The 15,759-nt window shown below is 43.1% G+C and overlaps 1 protein-coding gene and 1 pseudogene across 1 annotated transcript in view; one reads left to right on the forward strand and one right to left on the reverse strand.

The window, feature by feature from the left end:
• Nucleotides 1-7,307, reverse strand: part of ALG6 (ALG6, alpha-1,3-glucosyltransferase) — a 68,082-nt gene extending 60,775 nt beyond the window's left edge. The window contains exons 1-2 of the mRNA XM_011940949.1: nucleotides 6,850-7,307; nucleotides 3,689-3,977 (exon numbers count right to left, since the gene is read on the reverse strand). Coding sequence (XP_011796339.1) covers nucleotides 3,689-3,770 — 82 coding nt within the window. The 5' untranslated portion in view covers nucleotides 3,771-3,977; nucleotides 6,850-7,307. The remainder of the gene's footprint in view (nucleotides 1-3,688; nucleotides 3,978-6,849) is intronic.
• LOC105511349 lies at nucleotides 6,678-15,291 on the forward strand (annotated as a pseudogene).
• The last annotated feature ends 468 nt before the right edge of the window (nucleotides 15,292-15,759 follow it).

A 15,759-nucleotide genomic window follows, 5' to 3' on the forward strand; every position in this document is an offset into this window, starting at 1 on the left:
AAAAGAAAAGAAAAAAGAAAAACAATTCTAAATCACCTAGTAATATAGATACAACATACACACACACAAGTTGACGCAACTACAAAGAGAAACTACAGCTCTCTTAATAACTGGTAGATCAATTGGTAAAATATCAGTGATCTCGGCTCACTGCACGCTCTGCCTTCCAGGTGCAAGCAATTCTTGCACCTCATCCTCCAGAGTAGCTGGGACTACAGGCACCCACCACCACACCCAGCTAATTTTTGCATTTTTAGTAGAGACAGGGTTTCACCATGCTGGTCTCAAACTCCTGACGTCATGTGACCGGCCCACCTCGGTCTCCCAAAGTGCTAGGATTGCAGGCATGAGCCACTGCCCTGCCAAGAACCCTCTTAAAGTATGTATTAATACACCACTTGATAGAAGAGGCTCAAGGAAATTAAATAACTTCCCCAAGATCAGGCAACTGACAGGTGAAAGAGCTAAGATTTGAGCCCAAGTCAACTGCTACATTTAAGTGATTTTACTTCCTCCATATTCCTGAACTCATTCAGAAGGCACAGAGCAGAGTCATAAGAGCACTGATTTTGGAATTAAATACAACTATATTTGAATCACAGTTGTCATTTATTGGTTGTCTCATTTTCCATTTGTAAATTGAAGATATTACCTGTCTTCAGTGGTTGCGGTAAAAACTAAAGAAAATACTCACACTCAAAACACAGTAGTTCTTACAAGTTCTTTCTATAAATCCTTTAAATTCATGCTGAATAAAGAAAAACTATATTAAGCCAGAGTATTTGAAAAAATCGGGCACAGTGGCTCATGCCTGTAATCCCAGTATTTTGTGAGGCTGAGGCAGGAGGATTGCTCAAGCCCAGGAGTTCAAGACCAGCCTAGGCAACATAGTGAGACCTCATCTTTACTAAAAATCAAAACAGTTAGCCAGAGAATAAGCCACATTCCTGTGGTCCCAGCTGCTCAGGAAGCTGAGGCAGGAGAATCACTTGAGCCCAAGAGGTCAAGGCTGCAGTGAGCCGAGATCATGCCACTGCACTCCAGCCTGGGCAACAGGGGGAGACACTGTCTCAAAAAATAAATAAATAAAATAATTAATTAATTAATTTAATTAAAAAATAAAAATAGCCCAAAAAAGCGTGTGTGTGTGTGTTTTGTTTTGTTTTGTTTTGAGGCAGAGTCTTGCTCTGTCACCCAGGCTAAAGTGTAGTGGCATGACCTCGGCTCACTGCAACCTCCATCTCCCAGGCTGAAGCAATTCTCGTGCCTCAGCCTCCCCAGCAGCTGGGATTACAGGTGTCCGCCCAGCTAATTTTTGTATTTTTAATAGAGACAGAGTTTTGCCATGTTGCTCAGGCTGGTCTTGAACTCTTGAGCTCAGGCAATCCACCCACCTTAGCCTCCCCACAAAAAAATGTTTTAAGAGAAAAGAGAAACTATAGTCTGGGTAAAATATTGGCTGGGCATGGTGGCTCACACCTATAATCCCAGCACTTTGGGAGGCTGGGGCAGGCAGATCACTTGAGCTCAGGAGTTCAAGACCAGCCTCAGCAACATGACGAAACCCTATATCGACAAAAAATACAAAAATTAGCCAGGTGTCATGATGCATGCCTGTAATTTCAGCTACTCGGGAGGCTGAGGCGGCAGAATCGCTGCGCCAAGGAGGCAGAGGTTACAATGAGCCAACATCGTGCCATTGCATTAGCCTGGACCACGAGAGTGAAACCTTGTCTCCACAGAAGAAAAAAGACTTACAAAACATATATATGTGTCTGTGTGCATATACATCCGTATGTAAGAGCTACAGGCCAGGCACAGTGGCTCATGCCTGTAATCCCAGCACTTTGGGAGACCGAGGCAGGCAGATCATGAGGTCAGGAGTTCAAGACCAGCCTGACCAACATGGTGAAACTTTGTCTCTACTAAAAATACAAAAATTAGCTGGACGTTATGGCGTGCACCTATAATCCCAGCTACTTAGGAGGCTGAGGCAGGAGAATCACTTGAACCTGAGAGGCGGAAGTTACAATGAGCCAAGATTGCACCACTGCACTCCAGCCTGGGCGACAGAGCTTTTTTTTTTTTCTGAAAACAAAGCTACGATATACACAGACACATACACATTTACTCTCTACATACACATTTACTACACACACATATATATACAGATATTTATATATATGTGTGCCCGTGTACATCCATATATATGTCTGTGTATATATACATTTACTATATACAGACACACAAATACATAGGTATGCATAAAATACCTATACATTTGTGTGTCTGTGTATATACACATTTACTACATACACACACATATAAATATATATAAATATCCATATATGTACCTGCATATATAGTAAATGTGTAAGTAGAGAGTAAAGGTGTGTCTGTGTATATATATGTGTTGGTGTATATCATAGCTCTTACAACTATTATTATTATTGTCTCATTTTTCTCTTTATCTCTTTTTCCTATGACCGTTTTTCACTAACATAAGTTATTTTTCCACAACCAAATAATTTGTCCAGCTAATTGTATAACCTACTCTCTGGTCACTCTCTCCTCATCCTTTTTGTTCCTATCTTTTATGCAACTCAAATACAATACTTATAATAACCATGCTCTATGACACCAAGTCTGTTGCACAAGTTTCTGCACCCTATAATACCTTCTCCACTTCATTTGCCTAGAAAATTCTGACTCATCCCTCAAACCTTGAATGCAAACATCTTTCCTGAAGTTTCTTCTAATGCATCCTGATCATTCACTTCTCTATTAACTCTGTACCTCACACATACTCCTACATTATAATTATCACCCTGTGTTGTGACCATTTAACTATTAAAATGTGGGCCCTCTGGCTGAGTGCGGTGGCTCACACCTGTAATCCCAGAACTTTGGGAGGCCAAGGCGGGTGGATCATGAGATCTGCCTGGCCAGCATGGTGAAACCCCGTCGCTACTAAAAATATAAAAATTAGCCGGGCATAGTCACGTGCGTCTGTAATCCCGGCTACTCAGGAGCCTGAGGTAGAACTGCTTGAACCCAGGAGGCAGAGGTTACAGTGAGCCGAGATTGTGCCACTGCACTCCAGCCTGGGTGACAGAGCGAGGCTCCGTCTCAAAAAAATAAAATAAAATAAAATAAAATGTGGGCCCTCTGAGTACTGGATATTCACTTTGTATTTTTAGAACCTAACACAGCACCTGGAACATGAGACGTGCTAAATAGGTACCTGCAGAGTTATATTTAAGCCAATCCACCACACCAGGACCATACTCCATCAATTCCCCCTCCCTCATTCCCAATCTTATTCTTGTCCACTGATCGCTTCCCTTTAATCTAGTAATATGCTTCTCTACACTAAACAGACTCCACCCCTCCCTTGAAGCGCTAGCTTATTTTCCTCTTCAATGTGTAATACAGAATCATTTCTCAATTTGTCATCTTACCTGTTAGAACACATTTTTGCTTTCTCATATCACAAAGAGCATGCTTCTATTTAGCTTTTATCCATATTCTTTCTATTAGAATTGGACATTTAAATGTATTTTCTCGACCATATCAAAAAGGCCTGAAATTCTTCTCTGTCCTGGTCAGAAAATGATAAACTTTTCTCCAAACAAACATCTGTTCAAAGGAAAATTTCCTTTTCTTTTAAACAGTAAAAATGTATTACCTGAGTAAGAATTAAGAGACACTGTCCACCGTACTGTTAGTCCTATTAAGACCACTATTGTCATCAAGTACCATTTCTCCATAGTTCTTCAAATTTAGGGAGGGGAAGAAAACACAGCACCAGTGCCAGAGTACTTTTAAAACGTGGTCAATCACTTCTTTTCTTGTTCAGAGAAATGTTATCACTTCTTGAAATGTTATCGATTCTTCGCAATTAGGAGTTTGAGAGGATTTTAATGATGCTTGGTTTCCACATAGTCAAAAACTGATTATGTCTATGTAGAAGTATCCTAAGGGGAAAAAAGATACCAAGATTTAGCTGAGTACAGTACCTACAACAATGAACCCAGTAAACCAAGTAGAAGGATAGAGAATTCGAGGGGAGGGGTAGTGGGAAGGAAAGTTAAGGAAAGGTGGTATTTCAAGTTCCTTATTTCCTAGTCCTTTAGTTGGGAATATACATCAAAAGGTGGATCTCCCTATTAAATGGACTCAATATGTCTAAAAATATAGTAAAGATTTACTCTCACAATGGAATATTTCTGAGAGAAGAAAAACAACACATATGTAGATAATGGCACAGTCAATTCTATTTAGAACATGTTCACCTACAGGTAAATATAAAACCACAACGGTAGACAAAGGGGTGATTTATCTTTGGTACAGGGAGAAAGAGGAATTTTGTCTTTGTATTTAGTTTGGGAAAGTCTTCCAATAAATAATTTCTCTAATTTGGTTTTTACTTTTCTTCCAAAATATACTTGCATTAACCACACCACCTTTCCATCTTAGAGAAATGAGCCTTTGTAAGAATCATTAAGAATAGCCCCAAATCATGAGAAAAAAATACAAAAGCAGTTAAAATCAATTAACAACTTATTTTTTTTTTTTTTTTAACAGTTTTCCTTAGGTTGAGGTTTTAAAGTAAGAAGCAAATTGACGCTGGTCTCAGTGGCTCATGCCTGGAACTCTAGCACTTTGGGAAGCCGAGGTGGGCAGATCACCTGAGGTTAGGAGTTTGAGACCAGCCTAACCAATATGGTGAAACCCCATCTCTACTAAAAATACAAAATTAGCCAGGTATGGTGGCGCTCGCCTGTAATACCAGCTATTTGGAAGGCTGAGGAAGGAGAATCACTTCAACCCAGGAGGTGAGGGTTGCAGTGAGCCAAGATCGTGCCATTGCACTCTAGCCTGGGCAACAAGGGCGAAACTCTATCTCAAAAAAAAAAAAAAAAAAAGCAAATTGACAAAATTGACATTTTCCTCTTCTCTTTGAAAAATGTTGGACCATTTTAACCACAGGATACACTTTAAATATATTCAGAGAATAGAATAAATCAACTAAAAAATTTAGGGCAAAATTGGTACATTCCACCTAATGATCTAAAATTATTTTATTTTGTTTATTTTTTCTATTTTTTTGAGATGGAGCTTCGCTCTTGTTGTCCAGGCTGGAGTGCAATGGCACAATCTCGGCTCACTGCAACCTCCACCTCCTGGGTTCAAGTGACTCTCTTGCCTCAGCCTCCCGAGTAGCCGGGATTACAGGCGCCTGCTATCACGCCCGCTAATTTTTGTATTTTTAGTAGAGATGGGGTTTCACCAGGTTGGCCAGGCTGATCTTGAACTCCTGACCTCAGGTGATCCGCCCACCTTGGTCTCCCAAAGTGCTGGGATTACAGGCGTAAGCCACCGCAGCCAGCCCTAATTATTTTCTTATTTAAAATAAAAACATCATGGGATAACTCCAGAACTGATTGGAATGGCTAATCTTTTGTCATTCATGCCATATCTCAAATCATCCCCTCAGAAAGATCATCCCTGACTATCCTACTAAAGTTTCCTCCCCTTACTGTTTGTATCATTACCTTCAATTTTGCTTCTTTTCACTATCAGGAACTGTATTTTCACATGACATGGTGCAATCTCACACACAAAATTTTCAGTATAAAAGCTGGACACCAAAGAATACATATCATATGGTTCCATGAAAGGTTCATAAGTAGGCAAAACTAATCTATGGTGTTAAAAATCAGGAAAGAGGTTACCTTTGGGGAGGAAAGAAGGGATGGTGGTTGGGAGGGGTGCCTATAGAGTTCTTCTGAAATGCTGTGAATCTTGCTTCTTTTTTTTTTTTTTTTTTGAGACGAGTCTCGCTCTGTCGCCCAGGCTGGAGTGCAGGGGCCGGATCTCGGCTCACTACAAGCTCCGCCTCCCGGGTTCATGACATTCTCCTCCTCCCGAGTGGCTGGGACTACAGGCGCTCGCCACCTCGCCCGGTTAGTTTTTTGTATTTTTTAGTAGAGACGGGGTTTCACCGTGTTAGCCAGGATGATCTCGATCTGCTGACCTCGTGATCCGCCCGTCTCGGCCTCCCAAAGTGCTGGGATTACAGGCTTGCGCCACGGCGCCCGGCCGAATCTTGCTTCTTGATTTGAGTAGTGGTTAGGAGATGTGTTGACTTTAGGATAAATTAACAAGTTACAACTTATAATTTGTGTACAGTATTTTTCTCTATGCTATATTCCAATTTAAAAAGCACAAAAGGGGCTGGGCGCAGTGGCTCACCCCTGTAATCCCAGTGCTTTGGGAGGCCAAGACAGGTGGATCACCTGAGGTCAGGAGTTCGAGACCAGCCTGGTCAACATGGTGAAACCCCATCCCTACTAAAAATACAAAAATTACCTGGGTGTGGTGACTAGTTCCTGTAATCCCAGCTACTCGGGAGGCTAAGGCAGGAGAATCGCTTGAACCCGGGAGGCAGAGGTTGCAGTGAGCTGAGATCGCGCCACTGCTCTCCAGCCTGGGCGACAGTGCAAGATTCCATCTCAATTAAAAAAAAAAGCGTAAAAGGAAATTACTTGGATGTGTCGACTAGAGTAAAGGCTCCCTATGAGCACGGATCCTCCTGTCTTAGTCGTTGCTCTCTGTTCCCCACTTGTAGAACAGTGTTAGCAGAAGGCAGGTACCCAAGAAGTACTTGCTGAATGGAGCTGTGTGCATCTGTGTGTGCGAAGCGGGGAGGTACCTAATTTTACTGATTCCTGTGTAGTTAAAGATATTATGCGAGGTTTTTAACCACTCTCTTATCCTTAAACCAGAAAAAGGGTTATTTGCGACTTTTTCCACCTGTAAATCAGAATACAGTAACTTTCTAACCCATCCACTGGCCACGAAGTTGCTAGGCAGGCAGTGGAGGCGCTTTTCGTCATCCTTTGCCCTGACGGTGCATCTGGACAAACGCCAAGCCCGCCGCCGTCCACACCCCAGAGCCGACTTTGCTCCTTTTAGTCTGAAAGGTCCTTCCACCGCAGTGGACACAACACCGTGAAGTGTAGCTCCGCCGGGCGAGCATATGGAGCGAAAGGGATCCCTTCTCACGTTTCTCCGCCCCTCCTCTTGAGGGCCAAGCCCCCAGAAGCGCAAGGACAAGGGTGACAGGACCGCCCTAGCCTGCAAGTGCCACCACTATCACCGTGTCCCCTCATCCGACCCCCAAGCGACCCTGCAGGAAGGGCTGGGGAGGCCTCGCGTCCCGTCCCTGGGAGTGGAGCCGAGCTGAGAGCCGGGTCGCCAGCTCTGCGCCGCCTCGTGGCACGTTGCAAGCCCCCGGCACCTCCCCACATTGGCCCGGGGTCCGGAACCCCGGGGATCCCATGCTCTTACCCCGCCGCCCGCCGACCGCTGGGATTCGCGCCTGCAGCGGGTCCCAGGAAGGCGCCTGCGCGCTCACCCCCGCGGCGCACTGCCCCTCCCGCCTTCCGCCTCCGTGTACCCGCGCACCGCCCGCGCGCCCGGTGCGGGAGCGAGCCCGTCAAGCGTGAGGGGAGGGGCGGGCAACCTGGATTGGAGAAGAGGCTGCCGGCTTAGGAGGCAGGGCAAGAGCCGCTGGAACCCGAGAGGTCGCCAGCCCAGGGTTAGGCTAGGGGCAGGTGGAAAGCCCCTTGCTCTTCTTTCCTGGGATAGTGGCCAAGGCCAGAACGGCTGCTTAGCCAACGGATTCCTGTCAGGGGCGGGTCCTGGCTTGCTGCACTGAGCAGAGAGCATTGGCCGATCCTCACCACTGGGCAGTAGGGCTTCCTCTGGGCCTGTGCCCTCGAGGAGCCAGAAAGCCAACTTGTTTCACTTTCTTCCAGCCACAAGCCTGCGAAGAAGAAGACTGGGCAGTCCCCTCAAGTAAGAAACATTGAATATCCAACCATTTTCGAGAGCCTGTGCGTTGTGCAAAAGGACCGCCCTGCCCTCGTGTAGCCACTACACGTGCCCCAGGGGGCAGCTTGAATCACCTGGTCCCAAACTTACCAAAAATACCTATCTAGTAAGTTAGCAAGACCTGCACACTTTTCCTTTTGCATTGATCCCTTCCTTTTCAGTTCCACTATTTCCATCTCAGTCTAGGCCCCTGTCCAATCATGCATGGACGGCTGTGATGATTTTTACTTGCTTCCTTTGTTCAGAGAGTGCCCTCATTCCCCACTAATGAATCTTGCCATTCTACATAAGCCAACCCCTATAATTTGTAAGTGTTAGCAAATATTTGGCTATGACTATGGCTTCCTACTGAGTCTGAACAACTTCTCTCTGGGCCTCAGTTTCTTCAACTGTGAAAGGAATCAGTAGGGCTAGGTGAACTTCCAGGTCTAAAATATGATTATATCTAAAAGACCATCAACTCTGGGAATATGGAAAAATATGGCCAGGTCCCTGCCCTCAAGGCATTTAATTCTCATTGGAAAGACATTTTTATGCATAAAAGGATAAAAAGCTATAGAAGGGAACACATACTAAATGTTACATTACTTATATATGCACTAAGCCCTGTAGGAGTTAGGAGAAGAGGGTTCACTGTAAACTGCAAACTATCAGGAAATGCTTTTCCTGGAGGAGTCAGCTGAGCTTTGAAGGAAAGCCTGGCTGGATAAGCCCAGAGAATGAGAGTAGGAATCTAGACAAAGGAAATGGTTCAAGCCAAATATTGCGGCAGCTGAAAATTATAGAACATTTCCTCCAGTTTAGATGGTGGGTGATGAAGCTGGAAAGGACTGGTAATTGTAGAGAGCCTTGAATACCAGGCTGTGGTGTCTGGAATGTATCCAGTGATCAGTAAGGGGCTATTAAATGACTTTTAGCAGGGAGTCAAGTGTACAATACAGTGTTAGAGGAAACTTTTTTTTTTTTTTTTGAGATGGAGTCTTGCTCTGTGGCCCGGGCTGGAGTGCAGTGGCCGGATCTCAGCTCACGGCAAGCTCCGCCTCCCGGGTTTACGCCATTCTCCTGCCTCAGCCTCCGGAGTAGATGGGACTACAGGCGCCCGCCACCTCTCCCGGCTAGTTTTTTCTATTTTTAGTAGAGACGGGGTTTCACCGTGTTAGCCAGAATGGTCTCGATCTCCTGTCCTCGTGATCCGCCCGTCTCGGCCTCCCAAAGTGCTGGGATTACAAGCTTGAGCCACCGCGCCCGGCCTGAGAAAACTTAAAGTGGTGAAAATGGATCAGATGAATCATAGGGAGACTATAGCAGTTCATGCATGATTAGACAAGGGCTTGGACTGAGATGGCAATAGTGGAACTGGAAAGGGAGAGATCAATGCAAGAAGAAATATGTACGGGTCTTTTTATTTTTATTTTTTATTTTTTTCTGAGACGGAGTTTTGCTCTTGTTCTCTTGTTGCCCAGGCTGGAGTGCAATGGCGCGATCTTGGCTCACCGCAACCTCCACCTCCCAGGTTCAAGCGATTCTTCTGCCTCGGCCTGCCAAGTAGTTGGGATTACAGGCATGCGCCACCATACCCGGCTAATTTTGTACGTTTAGTAGAGATGGGGTTTCTCTGTGTTAGTCAGGCTGGTCTCGAACTCCCAACCTCAGGTGATCCGCCTGCCTTGGCCTCCCAAAGTGCTGGGATTACAGGCGTGAGCCACCACACCTGGCCTCATGTACAGGTCTTCATAGCATACTAGATATATACAAGTGAAATGAAGGAGAGGGAAGAATCAAGGATGGCTCCCAAGGTTTCAAGTTTGAATTACAGTTCCCAAGAACTGATAGATCTTGGGAAGCCTGGAGAATAATCTGGCTTGGAGGGAAAGATGGTGCATTGTATTGAGTTCAAGGTAACATAAAGAAAAGACAGTTGTAATACTCAGGTGTCAGTTATGAATCAGAGCCCAGGAAAGAAGTTGGGGTGAAGATAGAGAGATGAAAGCGTTTCATTTGCTGAACAATGATGGAGACAGTATAGAGAGAAAATAAACAGCCATACTAGAATAAATGCATTATCTCAGGCCAAGAGGAGGAAGGCACATTGGTGAAGGATGTTACATGGTTACAAATGTAGGGAGAAATCCAGTACATTGCAGGATCGTAAATATTAAGCATCTTGTGAACAACAACCATGCTTGGCAGACTGAAAATCATATTTTATTGAATCTAAAATTCCACCATCATTATTTTATGTACCACTGAGGAAGAAAACAATGCTACCATTTAAGCTAGTAATTACTGTAAAACACATATAATTTCAGAAATATTAATATGTATAAAAGTATACATCTTAAAGTGATGAAAGTTTGTATCAATCTCTCCTTCCTGTTTCTCAACCCAACAGCTTCTGATCCAGTATTTAACAAAAAGGTGATGCTCAAAATATTCATGAATAAATAGTGGAGGAGACATCACAGTCACTAACTCATAGCTGAATTGTCCCACCACTGCCATCTGTATACCTTCTCCTGCTGTTTACCTCCAATAGGGATCATCTTTTGCATCTGAATATCCAGTGCCTTTACATAACAGATGCTCACAAAATGCATTGTGAATGACAGCATTTACTATAAGCAAAAAGGGTAAGCCAGAGCAAAATTATAGAGCAGATCAAGTTTAGAGGCAGTGTAGAAAGGTGATTAAGAACTAGTCTCTAACTCTGAAGACAAACAGATTTAGATTTAAATCTTAGTTCTTCTACTTTCTAGCTGTGTGAACTTGGTAAAGTCTCCTAATGTCTCTGGCATAATTACTTCACCTACAAAAAACAAAAAAGAATTAATAATAATGTCATCTTCTTTGAATTTTAATAAGAGTAAAATGAAATCATGCATATAAAACTTGAATATACTGCCTGGCATATAGTACGCAATCAATAAATAATAGCTGTTATCATTTGTCTTTAACATGTGCTCACTTTTTCATAGCCTTTTCCTTCTTTTGAAGTGTCTTCTTTCCCCTACCATATAGCAGCCCATACATATATATATTTACATCCCCACCAGAAGCCTACTGTTCTTATCTGAAAATTTTATCTGAAACCGCAACCAGACATAGTAGCTCACAACTGTAATCGCAGCATTTTGGGAGGCTGAGGTGGGCAGATCCTTTGAGCCCAGGAGTTGTTGAGCAGCATGGTGAAACCCTGTCTCTATAAAAAGTATATAAAAATTAGCCAGGTGTGGTGGTGTGCTCATATAGTACTACCTACTCAGGAGGTTGAGATGGGAGGATCACTTGAGCCCAGGGACGCTGAGGCTGCAGTGAACCATGACTGCACCAAAGCCCTCCAGCCTGAATGACAGAGCACAACTCTGTCTCAAAAAAATAAAAAAATAAAAAATTATCTGAAATCAAATTACACTAATGCATAATCCTTCTTAAAAGTTTTTGTTGGCCGGGCATGGTGGCTCATGCCTGTAATCCCAGCACTTTGGGGAGGCCGAGGTGGGCAGATCATGAGGTTAGGAGATTGAGATCATCCTGGCTAACACGGTGAAACCCCGTCTCTACTAAAAAGACAAAAAAAATTAGCCGGGCATGGTGATGGGTGCCTGTAGTCCTAGCTACTCAGGAGGCTGAGACAGGAGAATGGGGTGAACCTGGGAGGCGGAGCTTGCAGTGAGCCAAGATCCACACCACTGCATTCCAGCCTGGGCGACAGAGAGAGAGACTCTGTCTTAAAAAAAAAAAAAAAAAACTTGTTGCATTTTAAAGACAGATGGGAAAGAATATGAAATGAACAGTATTAATCTCTAAAGTCAGTTTGACTAATAGGTGATGGCTTCAATTATCTACTGCTGTGTAACAAATTACTCCAAAATTTAGTGGCTTATGTAGCAATGTTTTTATTTGCTCATGATTTTATGGATCAAGAATCTAGGCAGGGTTCAGGTAGGTGGTTCATCTGTTCCACTGGGATTGTCTGAAGTCATTCATGAGGCTGCATTCAGCTGGGAGATCAGCTGAGGCTGAAACATCTGTGAATGGCGTCAGCCCTCTCTCCACAGGGCTTCTTTCTCCAGAAAGTTTTGCAAACTTTTTACATGGCAGCGCATTTCCCAGACAGAGCATTCCAAGCGGCAAAGGCAAAAGTTGCAGATCTCTTAACACCCCAGCCTTACAAGTCACACAGCAACTTAGCCATGATACAAGGAGAGTGGGAATAGATTCTGCCTCTCAATGGGAAGGTAGGAAAGAATTTGTGGCCATCTGTAATCCACTACAGAAAAGTTGGGATTAAACTAGAAACGGGCAAGAGCCTAGCTAACTAATAATTTTATTTGTCACCAGCCAGAAAATCAGAGTTCAAATCCCCTTACTTTTCTTGTCTTTCTGCCATGTCTTTCACAAAAGGAGCAACCTCTGGTGGCCATGTCATGTATATAAAGTAAAGATAATAATTGCATGGTACAAATTGCATGTAACTTGTTTTGGCCTGAATTGTAGCCCTCAAAATTCATATGTTGAAGTCCTAATCCCCAGTGCCTTAGAATGTGACTATATTTGGAAATAGGGATTTTAAAGAGGTAATTAAGATTAAGTGAGGACATTAGGATGGGCCCTAGTCCAACATACCTGGATCCTTGTAAGAATGGAAATTTGAACACAGATATGCATGCACACAGAAGAAAGATCATGTGAAGAGAGGAGAATAGGGCCATCTGCAAGAAAAGGAGAGAGGCCTCAAAAGAAATCAACCCTGCAGACACTTTGATCTCTGACTTCAAGCCTCCAGAACTCTGAGAAAATAAATTTATGTTGTTTAAGCCACACAGCCTGTGCCATTTTGTTACAGCAACCTTAACAAACTATTATATACTTTATTAAAGGTACTGTTAATATTCAATCAGCTAGGCAAACTTCCTCACACAAATCATACTTTTATAATAGTTTCTAGTCCCTTTCCTAGATCACTTCCACTCGGTAAGAAAACAAGCCCTTTTCTATATAAGTTTCAGATCTTCTCTGATTTTAAGTGAAAGCCATTCACCTGATCATAACTATTCTTTGAAATAGAATCTATTTTCTTATCAGCACCTGTTCCTTAATTGACCCTTTTATGGGTCAAAATGACTCCTTTTCCATTATTCTGTAACCTCCAAGTCTCATTATACTCTTGCCCCACGCAGGGCATAAGTTCACCTAAGTAGCAGAGTGTTAGAGTTAAACTTTACATTGTCATGTTCAGTATAGGCATTAGCAAAAGTCTTTCATATCCAGCTCACTTGATCTTCACAGTAACTCTGAGATAATGGTAGAACAGGTGTTATCCCCTTCTGACATATAAGAAAACTTGAGAGTGACATTTCCCTAAAGCATGTTCCACAGAACTCTCATTCAGTGAGATAATAACTGTTGTCACAAAAAAAAGAAGAAGGTTCCAGGCTCTCTAGTTGCAGACTGCTGTTCTGGTGTCTCTGATGCCCAAATGTTCTTTTTTTTTTTTTTTTTTTTGAGACAGAGTCTCATTCTGTTGCCTATGCTGGAGTGCAGAGGCACGATCTTGGCTTACTGCAACCTCTGCCCGCCGTGTTCAAGCAGTTCTCCTGCCTCAGCCTCCTGAGTAGCTGGGATTACAGTCATGTGCCACCACACCTGGCTAACTTTTGTCTTTTTAGTAGAGACAGGGTTTCATGATGTTGGCCAGGCTGGTCTCAAACTCCTGACCTCAGGTGATCTGCCCACCTCGGCCTCCCAAAGTGCTGGGATTATAGGCATGAGCCATTGCGCCAGGCCAACAAAATATCTCTCTAAAGGCTACCATACTAAGTAGTGCTTCCTTTACTCAATCACTTATTCATCAAATGTTTTCTGAGCATCTGCTCTGTCTGTGCCAGATGCAGAGCCATGTGCTAATAGAAACCAGACAAGTTAGACTTGCTGGCTGCCCATCAAAACTTCACTTCTCAGGAAGGGAGAAGTCTAACCAACAATTGTACACCATGGAAAGCAGAGTATTTCAAGGAACAAGGAAATGCATAGTACGTGAAGAAAGATTACAATGAAGCTTACAATTATACAAAAGCCTTAGGCATATGTCCTAAAAATACTAGCTATTACAGTAATCAAGCAGCCACATTGATTATGCTTGGAAGGTTCCAGGAAGCTCTTGGAGATGCACACCAGTCATTGAGATTGGATGACAGTTTTGTTCAGGGACATCTAGGAGAGAGCAAGTGCCCCCTCTCTCCCCAGAGAATGCCATGGCCGTATGTCAGTTTCCAGAGAGCCCTAGAACTGGATCATAAAAATGCTCAGGAATAACAGGAGTTCAAGAATGCTAATTCAATCATGGAATATGAGAAGTTAGCAAAAACAGATTTTGAGAAGCATGATATTAGAAAGGTTGTTCTCTGCATGGACTGTGCCCTCCTACTTGCCCCTGCCTGCCATTGCTTCAAAATCCTCAAAGCAGAATATTTAGTAATGCTGGGTCATTATCCAGAAGCACAATCTGTGGCCAGTGACATTTTACAAATGGAGTCCACCAATGCAGATCCTCTGTATGTGTAAGGTCTTTGCCTTTATTATGAAGATTGTATTGAGAAGGCAGTTAAGGTTTTTGTATAGGCTCTCAGGATGGCTCCATGAGCGGGCCTGCATTGCTTGCAGAAATCCCAAAGCACTCAAAGCAAAGAAAGGAGACAGAAATAAAGCATTTAAGGAAGGAAATTACAAGCTAGCATACGAACTGTACATGGGAGCCCTGGGGATAAACCCCAACAATACAAAAACAAATACTAAACTCTACTATAATCAGGTTATGGTTAATTCTAAGCTTAGGAAACTAGATAATGCAATACAAGACTGCACAAATACAGTGAAGCTCAATGACAGCTATTTAAAAGCCTACTTGAGAAGAGCTCAGTGTTACATGAACACAAAACAGTATGAAGAAGCAGTGCACAATTATGAAAAAGTATATCAGATAGAGAAAACAAAAGAACACAAACAGCTCCTAAAAAATGCACAGCTGAAACTGAAGAAGGATAAGAAGAAAGATTACTACAAGATTCTGGGAGTGGACAAGAATGCCTCTGAGGACAAGATCAAGAAAGCTTATCACAAATGGGCCTTGATGCACCATCCAGATTGGCACAGTGGAGGCAGTGCTGAAGTTCAGAAGGAGGAGGGGAGGTTCAAAGAAATTGGAGAGGCCTTTACCATCTTCTCTGATCCCAAGAAAAAGACTCTCCAGGAGAGTGGCCAGGACCTGGACAAGGAGGGCATGAATATGGGTGATTTTGATGCAAATAGTATCTTCAAGGCATTCTTCAGTGGTCTTGGGGCTTCAGCTTTCAACCATCTGGTCCAGGGAATTTTTTTCTATTTGCCTAATGAAGAGCAACCACCCAGAAGCCAGAAGATGCAGAGTCACTCAGTTTAATCTTGGATGTGGACACAATTCACATCATGTCTCCATGTACTTAGAGCAGTTATGTTTTCTCAGTTGGATATCCAGTGTCTGTGTGAATGCCGTGAAGGATAACGAACCAGTGCCAAAGACTGCAGTTAGGGGAGGGAGGTAGGCAGATGGACAAGGAAGCAGCTTGTGAATTTTTATTTTACTCTTTAACTTTATTAAAATAGAAAACAAAAAATAAAAAAAAAAAGGTGTGAGGACAGTCTCTTCATACAAATTTTATTTATTTATTTATTTATATTTATTTATTGAGACAGAGTTTCACTCTATCATCCAGGCTGGAGTGTAGTGGTACAATCTCAGCTTACTGCAACCTCTGCCTCCCGGGTTCAAGCGATACTCTTGCCTTAGCCTCCTCAGTAGCTGGGATTACAGGCGCCTGC

The sequence above is a fragment of the Colobus angolensis genome, unplaced genomic scaffold (assembly GCF_000951035.1).
Source record: "Colobus angolensis palliatus isolate OR3802 unplaced genomic scaffold, Cang.pa_1.0 Scaffold102, whole genome shotgun sequence".
Lineage (NCBI taxonomy): Eukaryota > Metazoa > Chordata > Mammalia > Primates > Cercopithecidae > Colobus > Colobus angolensis.